Genomic DNA, 16,739 nt, shown 5'->3' with positions numbered 1-16,739 from the left:
AGGTAACTTTTAACAACCATATTGCACATGTCTTGAGATGATTTGGGACGTACTTTAAAAAGTAAGGATCATATTCAACAACCTTGTTACATATGTCTTGAGACTTGAACTGATGTTGGAACATATTCGATCAAAAACGGTCCAGCCGTATCATCCTTGTTACACATGTCTTGTGTCTTGAACCGATCCGGGAGAACAGGGATGCATGGGTCTAAGCCTCGACTGCCTTGTTACATATGTCTTAGGTTTTATGATGATTTGAGACATCATCAAGCACACTGGGCTCCTCCTGACCTCGTTCCCAGCACCTGTTGTTTCTTGAGATACAAGATGCCCTGGGGACGAGGGGGGGGGCTCCTTCGCAACAGCCTTGTTGCGTATGTTTTGCGTTTGGAACTGATCTGGAACATATAACAAACATATCAGGATCATCTGCACTGTCTTTGTTTTACATGTCTTGCGTCTTGAAATGATTTGTAGCACTCATTTATAACGCAAGCCCTAGATAGGCTTTTGAGTAAGGACTTTCCCTTTCTCTACTCTATTTCTGCATCTGTATTGTGCGATGCCGTCAGATTCTCAGGAACTCCCCTTTTTTAGAGGTTGGAGGTAGCTACGGAGAGGTTGGAAGCGAGGATGTTCAACAATAGTTCGAAAAGGTGCTTCGGAGCAGGGCGGAAAATGTTGAAAGCGGAGATTTTGTGATGATGCCAACAAATATTTTTAGGTATCCACAGAGGGACTTTGAAGCAACAGTTTGGGTTGACCCAGAACGAATATATATCTCTCTAGCGGTCGTAATAACGGGACTAAGGACATCCTGGGGACGAGGATGAGGTTGACTACACCACAAAATCCTTATCGGCTAAATAAAGAATATGTTAAAATATACACAACACTCTCGTTGGCCCTAAGAGACGAAATTCTGAGGAAAATATAATACCCTTGAAAATTTTGGCGGACAAAAAGGGGGCTGATTAAATTTTCGGCATGTTTTTTGTGTGCGTTTTCCATCGAAATGTGTTGCTATGGCTGCTAAAAAGCAAAATATAATGGAGATAAAAGCGAGAAACGGGATATCAGAGGACGAATTACCAGTATGATATTTTTTTTGCTAAACCTTTAGGTTATGTTATTATATGACTTGGCAATTACCATGCCGTTGTTATTCTAAAATTAACTAAAAATATTACATTGCAACACGACTAAGTTAATTTATTTGTGTTCTTTAGATAATAAGGCTGGTTTGTTTTTATGTTGATGTTAGCATAATGTAATGGAGATAAATGCGATAATTTAAAAAACACTTTACATTAGATTTCCCATAAAATGGCGGAAAAGCTTCTGTCCGTAATTTTTAGAGAAGAAAAAATAGTAGTTTTTTAATGACAAATTTAATGTTAATCCGTAAAGATAACAGATTTTATGGTTATTATTTTTTAAACTGTTTATCTCGTTGTTAAATACGGACAATGTACAAAACATTTTCTGGTCTAAGCTGAGAATTTGCTAAAGATTTGTTGTAACATCGTTCATCATCGTGTCCGGAGTTAGCTACCATTCGTTATCTATAAACAAGCAATTCTAGAGAAGTAAAACAAAACAAAACTGAAGCGTATGAAGAATACAGCAACTTGGATATACATACTTTTCTAACAGAAAATATTATTTATTATTTTTAGAGGAGAAAATGCCCTTCCAGATGGAACATTTATCTTCTACCTAGAGCTGGCAATAGCTAGCCAGTTACTAGTTAAAATGACCTTAAATATACTTGAAATAGAGAAAAAGGTTGGTAATGTGGATGGTGTTAACTCGATAGGAGTTGATGGTTTTGATTCCACAGAAAAACGTGTTGAATTGCTGCAAGAACTACAAGCTACGCTAAAAAATAATGGCGGAAAATTTAACTGGGAGGATCCTATTATTTTTGTTGATATCTTAAGTTCGAGTTTTTCTGATACTTCTCCATCTACAAGGATATTATCAATGGATATATTAAGTGACGCAATACCAATGTATGGTTATGATTTAGATAATCACATGGGACTTTTGTTTCCTCAGTTATTGCAAAATCTGTTGCATCGCAATGCACCTGTAAAAAAGGCTGCATTACAAACTCTACATACTTATTTCAAGCATAGTTCAAATAAGTCCATGGTTATTAATTACTTAATCAAAGATGGCATTAATAACAGCCAAAGACTGGTGCGAAACGAAGTTTTATTAGCTATACCTGCATTAATTCGTTCTGGTTTTACTGATGTTCTGTTAGAGCAGATTTTTACATCTGTGCTAAAAACAGTGTCAAAAATTGAAAATGGTGATTCAACTCTCCCTGTCGTTTTATGTTTAGAACACATTAAAGGTGTTATGGACCGTGACCATTTTGAAGATTTTGTTATGTCATTAGATGATGATTTAAACACAAAGTATAGAAAAACTCTTGAAAACAGCAGTTTTGTTAGGACCTCATTAAACAGTGGTGTGACACCTCATTTAGAAAATGAGAAGCTAATTATGCAATCAGTCATAGAAAATAAAAATGGTGATATAATTTATGGTTTTGTACCTGCAAGAATAATTAATAGACTTACAAGTAAAAATACGTGGCAAGAGCGATCAGAGGCTATAAATAATCTGATGGAAGTGGTAAATTTAAATGCAGATGATGATTTGTTAAAAGAAAATTACCATAAAATATTTGAACACCTAGTTGACCTGGTTGATGATACTAACCTGAATGTCTCTCTAACTGCTCTTAATATTGTGCATAATATAATTCTGAAAATTAATATTCATGTTCAGACGCATTTACCTATTGTGATAAAAACTCTTTTTAAAAAACTTAATGATCCAAAACTTGTTGTTAGAAAGATTAATTTAAGGATTTCGTTATCTTTAATGCATTGTTTATCACCAATGAAATTTATACAATCAGTAATACCATATCTTAAACATAAAAATACACGTACTCGCGAAGAAGTAGTCAACATGGTTACAGCTGCTTTGTTGAGCTTTCCAAGTTGTGACTTTGATTTGCCTGCACTAGCTGGTCAGTTAGCATTTACTTTACTAGATCCGAAAAGAAGGGTAAGACATGCAAGTTTGGAATGTTTTACAATTTTGGCCCAACATCTTGGGTCGGGTCAATTAAGTCCACTTGTTTCTGCAGTAAATGCTTTAGAAAGTGTGGATGGTGGGGATGGAGTGTTAGTTGCAGTGCAAGCAAGAATGCAAAGAAGGAAATTGCCTTGTATTAATCAAGATGGATTGGTTGAATATGGACTGAACGTGCCAGCTAATAGCAGCAGAGGTGCACACATGGAACCTGATGTAGCATGGGTCAAAGCAGGGTCATCTGCTGGTGGTGGAAATACGTCCAGGCATAATCATGATGATGGCATCCAACGTAGACGTTTCAGTGCTGGCAAGAAAAAATTGCCCTGGCAGAATGACGATGAATTTAATGTGGAAGTAAAACCAAGGAAAACTGTTGGAAGTGCACCAGTCCGACTGGTTAGTTATTTTTTATTCCAATTATTATACTGAATTTCAATTATACATGGTCTCCAGTATAAACCCTTGGTTTCTTGTTTTATGTTACATAATTTATACAAGGAGTTTGAACCAATATTCTTATTCCTTTTGTGTTCAAATTAAGAAGGTGATTATGTACTGCATGAATTTTATTTAACACCTCCCTATGGCCATAATATAACACTGTCTAATTTTATATTTAAATCAAAGTTTGTCACATGATGCATTACTAAACGGGTTTGACATTGAATTTTCTGTATCATTTTCTGTACAATAGGCTATACTTTGTATATCTTGTTTTTTACATTAATTTAGTATGGACATAACAATCTTGTTAATAAGAACAATGATGTTATACACAGCTCTTCTAATTCCAACAAGATTGCATCACATTCAAATGCTGCGTCCCATCACGATCCATATATTTATCCACGCCCAGAATCACCAGGTGTAACCTTTGAAATGCACAAGCAAAGAATGAAGATATTTAAAGCTGCTGGTCTACAAGCAGATTCCGCTATGATTAATCCCAATATGGCTTTTTTAAACATGTTACCTCCCAATGTAAGAGATGGCCGACAATTTAACATGACATACAATAAGTTGGGTTTAAATTCCAATGCGAAAGATGACACATTAATTTTTGAAGATGCTTGTACTAGCCCATTATTTTCTCCGACTAATGGAACTTTAACACCTACAAGAATGCTTTCTCCGAATGAAAAAGGTAATGTTGTACATTTTTGTAGGATAAGTTGGGATTGTTACTAGTGTTTTTTACTATGTTAAGTAAACTTGTTGCTTATAAATAGTTAAATAGAGCAATTTTTGAATGCAGTTAGAAAGTGTTTTTTAGTTAAATCTTCTCTTATCACCATGGTAACCAGTCAGTTTATAAATGACCTGTAGATTGTAGAAAAAAAAATTTTTCTATTCAAATTTGGTGTCTATTCTCTTTGTGTTATTATTTTTATACTGGGTTACCAGCAAAATATTTAAAGTTTAAAATAATATGGAGTTTTTTCATTAATTATGAATATTTTTTGAAAGTGGGAAGTGTTGTTTCTAATATTTATCATGTTTTATTTATCCCTATTTCTCTTCTTGATATTCTGAGCATGAAGTTTTCAATATGTATGTTTAAAAAGGGAAACTTTTATATTAAACTATTCTGGGGCGCTAATTCAATGACCATTGTTAGCCTACAAACTCTTTACAGATAACGGTTTTTCGTCACTCCCATTTTTTTTTAAAGAAATAACTTCCTTCTTTTGGAAATAAAAATTATTTTATAGCTGCAAGCTAGTTTTGATAATAAAATTATTCAGAAATTAGACATTCCAGGTATAATAATAGTCCACAATAAATAACTCAGTGAGAGTTGTTTAAAATTAGGGTTCTTCAAAACATGACTTTATATAGCTGTTATTGGCCATTTTGCTCTTTACAATTCTATTTAATATCCCGCAAAATACAATTTAATATTTAACCCATATGATGTAATAATTCCTTCATCCTTATTCCGGCATATAACAGGGAGTGTAAATATATATATACATATATGCTCCTCCCATGTCACTGTGGCCCCTAGAATGCTTATATAGCAAATTGTATTCACCTTGAAAACCAAGCAAAGATGGATTTTTTTTTTTTAAAAACATACCAAAGCAGGTTTTAACCCTTTAGACCTAAAAGCATTTAATAAAGTTACAACACTTAATCTGTTAGCGAAAAGATTAACATCACACTGATGCAAACAATTAATTTTGAAAGAGTAACTTTTAAGGATGTCGAAAATGAAAAAATTCGTTCCTCAGTCATAAGTGTGACAAGGCAGCAGGGGGTTGTGACCTTGAAATGCTTTAAGTTGACTTGCAATCCATGTGTTACACATGAATGTTTCTATAGTCTTCTGTTGAAATAACAAAACGTCATGTGTGTTCTTATTTAATTTGTCGGCAGAAAGATTTTAAAGAGAAAATAAGGATCCTTCAAATTTACAGGGGACAAAAATGATTATAAGTGATACACTGGAGCTAAAAATCCACAGCAGTTTACAACACTTTTTAAACTTAGTATAACATCTTTGCAGTGCCAAGGAAATTATTATCACCTGACAAAAAATAATGACCAAGCAAATTGACAAAAAAATGGTCAGTTATATGCCAAATCTGGTCTGTCATGATCATCGACCAACCATTATTTTAACCCCTGATATACCCAGATATTGAGATGTTTGAATAAAAACAAGTACTTTCTAGAGTTTTTAACATTGCTTTTTTAAAAATTTTTGACATTTTTATAATGCTGTCGTTATAGTGTTACTAAGAAATATGAAATGATATTTTCTTTTGCCTTTAGCTTCACCAGTACCAGTGAAGCCTGCATTAGCTCGTTCAGCTTCCAAGAAAAAACAGAAAATGCGAATAGAATCAAGAAAACAATGGGATATGGACAAGGTTGGTCATTTCCTGTTTTTTATATAAGCAACCCCATTTTTTGGTTCTAGCCCAAAGTTGATATGGATAAAGCAGAGAACTTTACCCCATCATTCTTGTGCCATTTTTATTGTGAATTATGGTTTATGAGGTTATTAGGTTTGATGAGAAATAAACAACACATCCATTTTCTCAGTCAATTTTATTTTAGTGCGAATTTGCATAATTTTTTAATATGTGAAGTGCCTAATACATTTTAAATCAATCTTTTGGTATCGTTTTTTCAGTCACGTGTGTGTTATTTATAATTGTCTGTAGGTGGGGGTATTTTCTCAATTAAGAAATAGTGGTATGTTTTCACACATTTAAAATGGTTTAGCTTTCCCCAAGGCAACTTATAGGCCTTCCTTAAACAATTATTTGTTTTCCATTTCCAACCGACCCTCACATTTTCTCGCTGACCACAAAAATGTTTGATTCAGGATTTTTTAACATTTTTTTTTTATATTTCACTGATTTCAGTTAAAATGTGCCTACTCAAATTGTTTTGACATGTAAAGATGGCACTAATGTCTTTTATAACTGTTGTGGAGTGCTCCACTTCAAGAACATTGGTCCATCTTAAGAACAAGCTATTAAAGCCTGACAAAAAAGCATCATGAGAAGACCAAAATAGACAACAAAATAGTTTGTTTTTTCGTCTGACAAGAAGGTAAAAAAAAATCTGCTGACTGAATGACTTGCATCCAAACTACAAGTCGGCAAACAGTATTAAAAAAATTACTGTATATGCAAACAATTTAAGTATTATTTCCTGACAGGAAATTTAGGAAATTCATTATTCATTTTTTCTAATTTCGATTTATTTTAGGAGTATAACAATGAATCAATCTTAGCACATACTCTTCCAAAAACTAACAAAGATCCACTTGCCAGAAGGAGGTTTGTTTATTAAGTTTTATCACTACTTGTTAGATGATTCCAAAACTTCACAATTTACATCCCCAGAATTGCCAAATTTTAAACAAGTGCTGAAAAATTTGCTTTAGGCAATTAGGGGTTAAATAATGGTGCAAATAAATCAACTACTTTGAAAATAATCAATTCATGACATTATGTCCACATTGTTTTATGTAATCTTTTGCATTTAGAATATCACTTGATTCTAGTTCTCCTTTTCCATCAAGACCAACAATTCATCGCACTCCATCAGGTCGTCTTACAAACAGAACAATTTCTGACACACAGCAAGGAACTGCCGAAGTTTCTAATTTAAACAGAATGAAAAAGCTCAGTAATTCTACTCCTGCTATTCCGACTAATTTGATCACTGCTAATGTTTCTCCAGAAATATTATCCCCTGTGTCCCCTGTTGGTAGGCATGGCAACCATTCACCATGCATAAGAATTCCACATGCTAAGGTGTTGTCTCATGTCAGTACAGGAAATAGTCCAAGGCATAAATCATTTAACGAGTATCCTATGCAAGTGAAAGGTGAATCTTCAATGTCAAGTCCAGACAGTCTGGATGAAAATGAGCTTCCTGGTGCTCCAAAACTCGCAAGATCAGCACAAGAAAAGTTGCGAAAGTTAAAAGAGGACAGACTTCGCCAATCAACAGATACAGCCCTAGTTGTGCAGCGCAAGAAAGAGAATCGCATGTCGAGATCTTTAGATACAGTGGATGGGTTGAAAAGGAGGACAAGTTATACTGAACATGACCATGACTGGCATGCTTTGGCTGATAAACAGGATTCTGAGGGAAGAGGTTCATGGGAAGAACGGGTATTAAAAGAAGAACAATTGAGGTTAACAAATGAAAAGCAAAAAATAACTGCCAAAGACATACACCGGAATGATGAGAACAATCAAAACATATTAAATCATGACGACATACCGGTTGGTAATTTCAAAAAGAATCGCAAACACCCAAAGCCAGTTGCTGTTAATAAAAGTATAGAAGTACCTTTAAATCGTAGACCGCAGAAAAAAATAGATTCGTTCACTGAATTCGAAATTGAGACAACAGCTGAAAATGTTGTATCAGAATGGCTGCCTGGACACGAGCAAAGTGACATAAATCGAAACAGCCATGACTTGCAGATCAATGGAGCTGCTATGTTTCAAAACCATGTCAGCCTTGATGACAACAAAATCAACAAAGAGAACAAGAAAGCTAGAATTAGAGAAAAAAATAAAAACACAGACTTCAACAACAATAGCAGTGACAATGAAGGTAGTCTGGATTATTTAAACTTCTGCTACAACATAATAAAAGTTTGTTTTATAACAAGAGCTAAATATTTTAAGATCTCGAGGTCATTCAGTATTTCGCCTTGCATAGATCTAGATGTATAAAGTCTTGCTTAAAGTCTTATTAAACTCCGATGGTGATAATTCCTACCTTTGTTTAGATTTGATGATACAAGGCAAAAAACAACAAAAAGCTACACGTAGCATTCCACTAAAAGCTTCTAGCTCTCCACAAGTTCAAAGAAAGAATGTGACGAGGTAAGGATTTCTGTGCAGTGTTATACATTTACATGGGGATAAGAAAAGAACCCAGATCTAGCAATCAAATAATTATACATGTTAATTTTGTTATTAGAAGTTCTATAAGTAGAACACTAATGGTTTAATTCTTTCCAAGACAGACATGTTACTAAATAGGGCAGATACCACCCTCTTCTCAGTGAAACAAGTTTTTTTCAGTTTTCGGAGATTTTCAGATTATCGGCTCATGTAAGAATTTCTTCTTAAAATCAAAAGTGTCCTGGATATGGAATCCCAACGTGTATCACTCTAATAGTGCTTTGCAATTTCATCCAATGTTGTGCAATGCAAAATTAATTTTCTATTTTATTTGTTGTTTCACGCATGCATGTTAAAAACTTTATAGTCAATGTAATTTTATTTTTTAATGTTTCAGTTCTTCACCTCGGATAATGGAAGAAGAAACGCCCCCTCCTAGAAGTTCTAGTTATTCAGAAGATCTTGAGCAGCATCTTAGTAACCCACAACAAGCCGTGGCTCACGGACTTAAACTTCTAGCGTCTGGTCCTGAAGACTGGTAAGGAAAATCCCTAATTGCGTTTTAGACCTTAGAAGTAAACGTCTTTTTTTATAAGTAACACTATATTTCTTAACCTAAGGCAGAGATTATAGGTTAATTTTTAACTCGCAAAATATTGAGAAATTAAAAATTAAATTTGTAAATTGACAGAGATCTTGCTAAAAATGATTTTAATTTTATAAGACTGGTCTGACTCCATAAATCTTTAGAAAACCTTTTTAAAGTAAAGAAACATCCAGGCTAAACCTCCAAAATATGATTCTTTAAAAAAAAAGTGGTGTGTTTCAAACCCCTAAAATATGATTTTTTTAAGACGAGTGTTTCATTTTAACACTTCATACAATTCTGTGTGTAGTCACACAGTTATGAAATAATATTCATTTTATGTTTAGGGAATGCAAATGCGAGGGTCTGGTCACATTTAGACGTCTTGCAAAATTTCATCCTGAATATCTCCCTGATGACTTTCATATGATTGTCGAAGCTGTGCTAGGACAGGTATTGTTTGGTTTGGTTTAGTTTGGTTTCGTTTCGATTATAATCCATATGTGTTAATTGCTTTAAACATGTCGTCTTAAATGTGAGCTGTTTAGTACGTGAAAAATAATTTTCGTTTTTAGTTTGCAATACCCTATGTTATTATAATCCATCTTATTTTTTACAGGTGAAAAACCTCCGTTCACAAGTCACTCGACTTGCGTTAAGCTCCATAGGTGACTTCTTTTTACACGTTCCACGGCTTGTAGAACCGGTATGACTTTTTTATACTTCGTTTCATTTTCATTTTACGTGTATTCTTTTTTAAATTTTATTTAACTTCTCTGTTCAGGAGTTAGAAGTCATTTTGAAAACTATTTTGCTCAAAGCGGGCGACACCAACCAGTTTATAAGAGCAGATGTCGAACATGCTATGAATAACCTTGTCGATCATGTTCATCCCGTCAAAGCTATATCAGCCATTATAGTATCAGGGAGTAAACATATAAATGCCCATGTTCGGAAGACTTGTGCTAAATCTCTGGCTGACATTGCCGAAAATATTGGCTCAGCTCGTTTGCTTTCTTCACACAAAGACATCGTCCCCATCGCTAGCAAACTTGCTGTTGACGCCCAACCGGACGCAAGATATCACGCTAGAAGAATACTGTTACTCTTAGTTCATCACCCCGAGTTGGACAGCATACTACAGAAACGTTTAGCATCAGTCAACTTGAGACCAGTTCGTGACATTGTGGAAAACCTAAAAAATAAGGTATCTTAATACCTTTAACCAGCTAATATCTCGCATGTGATTCTCTAATATTTGCGTTTGTCTGGTAGTCTGTACGTTATAGAATATAACCTCCAGTTTTTTTTATCCGTATTGTCTTCTTGTTTTACACTAAAGATGTCATTTTAAGCATTAAGTGATTTATGTTCTAGGGTTTAGGAGAACCACCCACAGGATCCGCCAGTTTACGAAAGTCTATGCGAAATTCAGCTATGCCATCACCAGCTACATCACGTAGATCACGCAACATTACTCCGACGCGTTCAGTACTAAAAGATGCAGAAAACATTGATGAAATTGAATGTGAGGCTGAGTCTAGGTGCATAAAAAATTATTAAACGTTGTCTGTTATAAACTTAATGCTGTCAGAAATCGTATAAGACATCCTAAAACTCGAATTTGAAGAAAATTATCGAATAAGTATCAATCCAGGGTTGATTGAAGCCTACTACTTTAATAGACAAACTTTCGCGGTAATTTAACTTCAATTTGCCACGAAGGCTTTTTCCATAAAACACGCTTAAGTTGCTCAACCGCAAAAGTTTATTTCTGCGAAATAATAAAAATTAATTAACACATTAATTAACACATTTATTCAATTCAACTAATAATTTTGTTAAAATTGCAAACCGCGAAAATCTATTCCCGTGAAATAAAAAAAACTCTCGAATACGCGGAAGTTTATTTCCGCGGAAAACTCTCAAAATAATTAAACGGAAAAGATTATTCCAAAACTTTCGCGGCGAATTTAATAACGCGAAAGTTTAATCCCAAAGTAGAAAGCGTGTTACCTGTTTGGAATTCTAATTTGAAAACAATAGGCTTTTCTCCATCCAACGACAATGTTTTTCTAAGGAAACCGTCGCAATTATAAAATTACACTATTTTCAAATATAAAGGTATGCCTAATGTAGGCTGTAGTTTGTATTTTTGCGATAGACAACACCCACGCAACGAATAATTTTTTAAAAAAAAATAAGCAGCGACAAAACAACAGAGCCTCAAATTAATATTGATTTTAACAAAGGGTGTATTTTCTTCTACAATTGCTAATTAAATTAAACCCCTGACAAAATTATCCTTTGCCCCACTCTAATGTTGCCTTGGGTTTCCCGAAAGATATCGCTTTCTCTTGAAATTCTTCCATCAATAAAAATCTGCAAGAAAGAAGAGGGAATGTAATTTTAGCAAATATTTTCAAGCGCGTTTTTTTTAAACATTTTGTTAACGACTGAAGATAACGTGTAATGTGTTTTTAGGTCTTCAGGGAGGCGAAAGAAAAGAGTACCAGGTGACGATAAAAAGGCGAGTGTTTCCGTCTTTTTAAAGAGATTTTTAACATTCCATATTTTCAAAGCTCTCTTGTATCACATCTCTTAGTCCTATCTTAATTAGTTTTTTATAAGTTTATCTTTTGTAATTGTTAAAAGTTTGTGCATTCGCCCCCTTTCCCTCCCACTCATTTTATAATAGTATTTTAAAGGGCGTATATTTTTTATGCAATCATTCCATATAAAACCTTACCCTTTTTATTCAGGCTATGGCGCAGTTGGATTACTCAAAGCTTGATCAACTCGAAGCAAGTAGCTGGAGTGAACGTTATGAAGCTCTCGATGACTTTTACGATCTTGTCTCGATGAATCCAGCGGGCGTTGCGGCGCATGCCATCAAGGTACATTCAAATTCGTTTCTACTTATTAACATCATATACAAATAAATATAAATGTAAATCATTGTAGATATTTTATAATCAAAGTCTTGTTTTTTTTGTTGCAGGTTTTTGACAAATTTTGTCCCAGGTTGTCGGATTCTAATAGTAAGGTATGTCAACATCTTTATAATAATAAACGTATTTTGTTTGTCCGTCCGCTAGAAAAACTTCGTGTTACGGAAACACAAAATGCGTTATATAAAGGACAGGCGAGCACGTGGATTTTCCTAGTGATATAGACTAGTGATATATAAGTGTGTATTTTTCCGAAAAAAAACAACTTAAGACTAGAAATTCGGTTCATTTTAACGTTTGTTAACAATGTCATTTTTGGTAAACTTTATGAAGGCTGGTTCCCAATGGTTTTACAACTTCTCACAAATGTTGTACAACGTCATCGTACACAGTCGTTCAGCAACAAAGCCTGTGTGATGTTCTTATTATTGTGTTCCAGTAAAAGACAATTTTTTCAAAGATTAATTTTGCAAAAGGAACTGCTTCTAAAGTTTTAAACCATCTTTCTGTTCCACGACAACACGATATTGTTGCGCAAAAATTTCAAACATTTTGTGAGATTTAAGCTTGCTTTACAATAGCATTAAATTCTTGAGCAATTGTTGTAAGTCACAGTTACGTCACAGTTCCAGCTTAATGAAACACACGCAACGAAGAGCTGATGCTCGCTAAATGTTATTCCATTAGTGACACAGCTGTTATGGATTATACGAGTCTTGGAAAGTAAGACTGGTGGTGTACGATTGACTCAGTATCGTGTATAAAACAATTGTGCGAGATTTTTATAAAAAGTTCCATAACCACTAAACGCAGTAAATACATTTCCAAAGGCTCTTGTTATTGCAATGATAGGTAAGTCAAAAACAACAAACAAACAAACAAGCAAACAAAACAAACAAGTATAAAAACAAACGCTTTAATAGTTAAAACAACTCTTTAATATAAGTACAAACCACACAACATGTTTGATATGCTTAAAATGTAAACAGGAAATTATCAAAATATGTAATGACATTTCATATAAAAAATTGCATTTGGATTTTTTACCAGTTTCAAGAAAGTTGTTTTCCGTGACTTCACCAAATCTAGGAGGATAGACATCCATTTGACATCCAATCAGTAGCTTTTTCCGCGCTCCGTTTTGTTTGAAAAAAGTTATTTTCAGCAAAAAAGACATATTTTCAGCAAAAAAGACTCAGGCGAGCGAGACGAAATAAGATGGTTCTCCTTTCCTATTTCTACCCTGCTAGATCAAACCAAATTCATGACTTTTTTGTTATTTTTGAAATTCCCGTGCATTCTAGCCACCCCATCGTTGGAAACCAAACTCAATCGGATATATCTTATTTGTTTCACTCGGAACGCGTCTCTAAAAAAGTAATTCGACAGAAATAATACACATAACTTAAGTTGTTTAGGAATTTGTATATTTTTTTAAAAAAATCTTGATTGGTTCTTAAGATTTTGAAGTTAGAAATTCCACGTATGCATGACATCATCTCCCCGATCAAGTGTGGTATAACAGTTTTGGCAAGGCATATAGCGTTATGTTTTTTACCTATTCACTTTGTTGTTTTGAATATTTTACATAATAATTTCAAGACCTATATCGGGAACCAATATAGTTTTCAAAAAATATAAAAGATTTCTAGACAATTTTTAACGGTCTTTCATATGAGCTTAACTTGTTTTTTTGCTACAGTTCAATACGTCCACATTTCTTAGGCAGAAATTGTGGACGTATTGAAATGGCGCGAAATGGAAACTTGTAAGCAAAACTTTGTCTACCGTATTTAGGTGAACCTATATATGTCTTCCTATATTAGGTGAACCTATATATGTATTCCTATATTAGGTGAACCTATATATGTCTTCCTATATTAAGTGAACCTATATGTGTATATCTATATTGGCTGAACCTATATGTGTATTTCTATATTTGGTGAACCTATATATGTCTTCCTATATTAGGTGAACTTGTATGCTTTGCAAACACTTAATAGATGTATACCTATATTGAGAAATGGAATTTCGTCAGCAATGACAGTCATTATTAACAACCTAAAAGTGCCACTCTCATCAAAAAATGAAGCGATCTTCCAAGCGGCGAAAGAGTGTCTGGTCACACTGACTAAATATGTGGGTAAGTGAACAATCACCGTAATATTTTAAAGGATGAGTTAAACTCTCTATTGTTAACCGCCTCTGAGGAATGTGAAGTTTAAAAAAAGAAAGGGCAATCCCCCTTGGTTTCCCCTACTGCTTTCTAGATAAATAACTTCATGTAATTCTTTTATACCAAAGTCCAATCACTTATTGGCAATGAATGTTCAGGGAGTCCACTCTATCAGGAATGTCAGGAAAATTTGATTTTGTTTATGAAACGTCAGAAAAATGTTAGGATTTTTAAACCTTTTCTCGTATAGGTCCCCCTGTAATGCATATGCCTTTTTATGTCAGTTTTTATCTTCAGCTTGTATATGTTTCACCCTTTTTTCTTTTTTCTTCATGTCTATTGCATTCTTCTTCTTCCTTGATCAGTTAGCTAGTTCATCAGCCATAACTATAGCAAAAAATAGGAGAAAATTTAGAAGTTTTTGCTTAAAAATGTAAGAAAAATGTAAGAAATGTGAGGAAAATCGAGGTTAACTTTTAAATGGACACCCTGATGTTACTCCAACGCTAATGGAAAGAAATAGTTTTCCCATTTCCTGACAGGGGTCTTATTATCTTCGCAAAATTGTTTTTGGTAATCCTTTGTTTAAAAAAAACTACGATGGCAAAGAATTAAATACGAAAGGTGTGACTGATAATATATTTGATCAAACTCTCCAAAAGGGATTAACTCCTACAAAAAAGCTGTTCTTCTTTAGAAAATTCCTGTTTGGTACAACCTTTGGTGACGTGTGTGCAGTATGGAAACACACGGAATAAACCTGAGCTCACTGAAAGATTAGCTGGTAGGTTCTAAAACATTACCAATTTTAAAAGTTGTGATAGGCTCCTTTTGTCTTCTGGAAGTGATAGATTAGCTTGTTGTTAGAAAATGCTATGATAAAAAACAAAACAAAGAAACGTAATGTAGTTTAAAGGAATTTGTAGATTATATCTTGTTGTGTCTCACATTTAGATATAATTGAGCCCGTGTTTTCTCGAAAACCTGGCTTAATTACTAGAATAGTTCTACCTCTGTTGTGGAACATATTGTCTGCATCTCCTTCTGGTGCTTCTACGCCTGGTCGCGCCAACTTACAACATTCCATCAATCGTCTTTGTAACATCTTATACTCATGTTTGGGCGAAAAGTTAATCGAAGAGGCCGAGCTGCAAGGTGCCCGTGCTTCACAGAGGCTAGAAGCATTTTTGGAAAAGTAAAGAAAAGGCGTCGTTATTTCTTGAAGAAGTTTGCGGTGAAGAACCCAGTAGTACTTGGGTTACAGATTCTAGTGCAAACTACCAACAGTTTGTGGAACAAAAACCTGGCTACAAGATAACAAGCAGGTCTATCCTTAATAATATTTTAGACTTAAGTTTAAAGTTTAAAAAATGTTTGCCAACGATATTAAAGTATAGGGTTTTCTGTTTTGTTAAATTAAAACCGTTTTTTCTTTTGATAGGTGAATTAATCAAAACAGGGTCAACAAATATTCTTTTTAATTTTAATTCTGTTTTTTAAGCTTGCGAAATTTATTTATGTCTTTTAATCATGCGTTTGCACCTCATGTATATATATGTATAGATATTTATTCCTTTGATTCTTCTTAAAATGTATAAAGATTTTTTTTTAAGAATTTTTTTATGAATATCAAATCAGAAAGCAAATTTAACAACCTATACACGTACTACGTTATGTATAAAATTAAATTTTTATTATTGTGAGGGCGTGTACATTTTTGAATGGCGGGACTAAGGGTGTTTTCGAGAGACAGAGCGACGTGAGTGTGAAAATGCGGTAGTAGATAAATTATTGTTATGGGTTTGTGTTTACGTTTTAATTGTGTATAATGCAGTGCATTGTTAAGCAAAGAAGATATAGTTATTTAAATAACAATTTTGTTTCATCACTGTCCATCGTAAGCTTTGAGCTTGTACAAAGTCTAGAAAACCTAAAACCCAGGGTATTCTCTGTATTCTTTGTTGGTCTGTGAATTTTTTTTGATTTCACAGTAAGCATAATAAAGTGATTATGCCAAACTTCCAGAGGCCGACGTAAGTCTGCTCAAGGTAAATTTTGGATAAAATCGTATAAGAATATATAGGTTTTCCACAAATCAAAAATATAAAATAAATTAAGAACATTCTAGGAATTAAAAAAATGGATAACACGGTTACTCTTTATACTTTTGTTTAGGAACGTTTTAAGAACAGAGCCTTTTATTCTCATCAAAAACCGGCCCTAAAGAACCAAGATTGTTTTTAGTATTCCTAGTGCAGTGAAAAAGTGGAAAGCGGTTACAGGCATATAGTCATTACAGAAGGTGTCCACACTTGAAATCTCTTAAATAACCTTATCTCTCTAATTGCACGTACTAATTATTCTTATTGGATTGTCTTTACTAACATTATTGAGACAGGAAGGCGTCTTAATGAAAAAAGGCAAAAAACCCTGAGAAAGAAGTTAAATTTACCTGGTATTCAAAAAAAAAAGATTGATACATAGGCAAGTAGTCATGATAAAATTATTTATCATCA

General features: G+C 33.8%; 1 protein-coding gene across 1 annotated transcript; it reads left to right on the top strand.

Annotated features, from left to right (window-relative positions):
- The first annotated feature begins 527 nt into the window (after positions 1 to 527).
- Positions 528 to 16,098, top strand: LOC130657668 (TOG array regulator of axonemal microtubules protein 1-like). Its single transcript, XM_057460676.1, has 17 exons — positions 528 to 3,519; positions 3,856 to 4,267; positions 5,902 to 5,999; positions 6,850 to 6,920; positions 7,130 to 8,214; positions 8,393 to 8,489; positions 8,908 to 9,048; positions 9,444 to 9,549; positions 9,716 to 9,802; positions 9,881 to 10,303; positions 10,474 to 10,640; positions 11,581 to 11,626; positions 11,859 to 11,993; positions 12,098 to 12,142; positions 14,019 to 14,190; positions 14,921 to 15,007; positions 15,178 to 16,098. Exons 1-17 carry the CDS (start codon positions 1,759 to 1,761, stop codon positions 15,420 to 15,422), a joined length of 5,178 nt encoding a protein of 1,725 aa, XP_057316659.1. The 5' UTR covers positions 528 to 1,758; the 3' UTR covers positions 15,423 to 16,098.
- The last annotated feature ends 641 nt before the right edge of the window (positions 16,099 to 16,739 follow it).

This window comes from Hydractinia symbiolongicarpus, chromosome 9, assembly GCF_029227915.1.
Source record: "Hydractinia symbiolongicarpus strain clone_291-10 chromosome 9, HSymV2.1, whole genome shotgun sequence".
NCBI classification, from domain to species: domain Eukaryota; kingdom Metazoa; phylum Cnidaria; class Hydrozoa; order Anthoathecata; family Hydractiniidae; genus Hydractinia; species Hydractinia symbiolongicarpus.
The sequence above is the reverse complement of the archived record's forward strand: the minus strand, read 5'-3'. Positions and strand labels throughout refer to the sequence as shown.

Coding starts and splice junctions, on each gene's coding strand:
- LOC130657668 (XM_057460676.1), top strand. CDS start 1,759: ATGACCTTAAATATACTTGAAATAGAGAAAAAGGTTGGTAATGTGGAT. Junction 8,490..8,907: donor CAAAGAAAGAATGTGACGAG/GTAAGGATTTCT, acceptor TTAATGTTTCAG/TTCTTCACCTCGGATAATGG. Junction 11,994..12,097: donor TTGCGGCGCATGCCATCAAG/GTACATTCAAAT, acceptor TTTTTGTTGCAG/GTTTTTGACAAATTTTGTCC.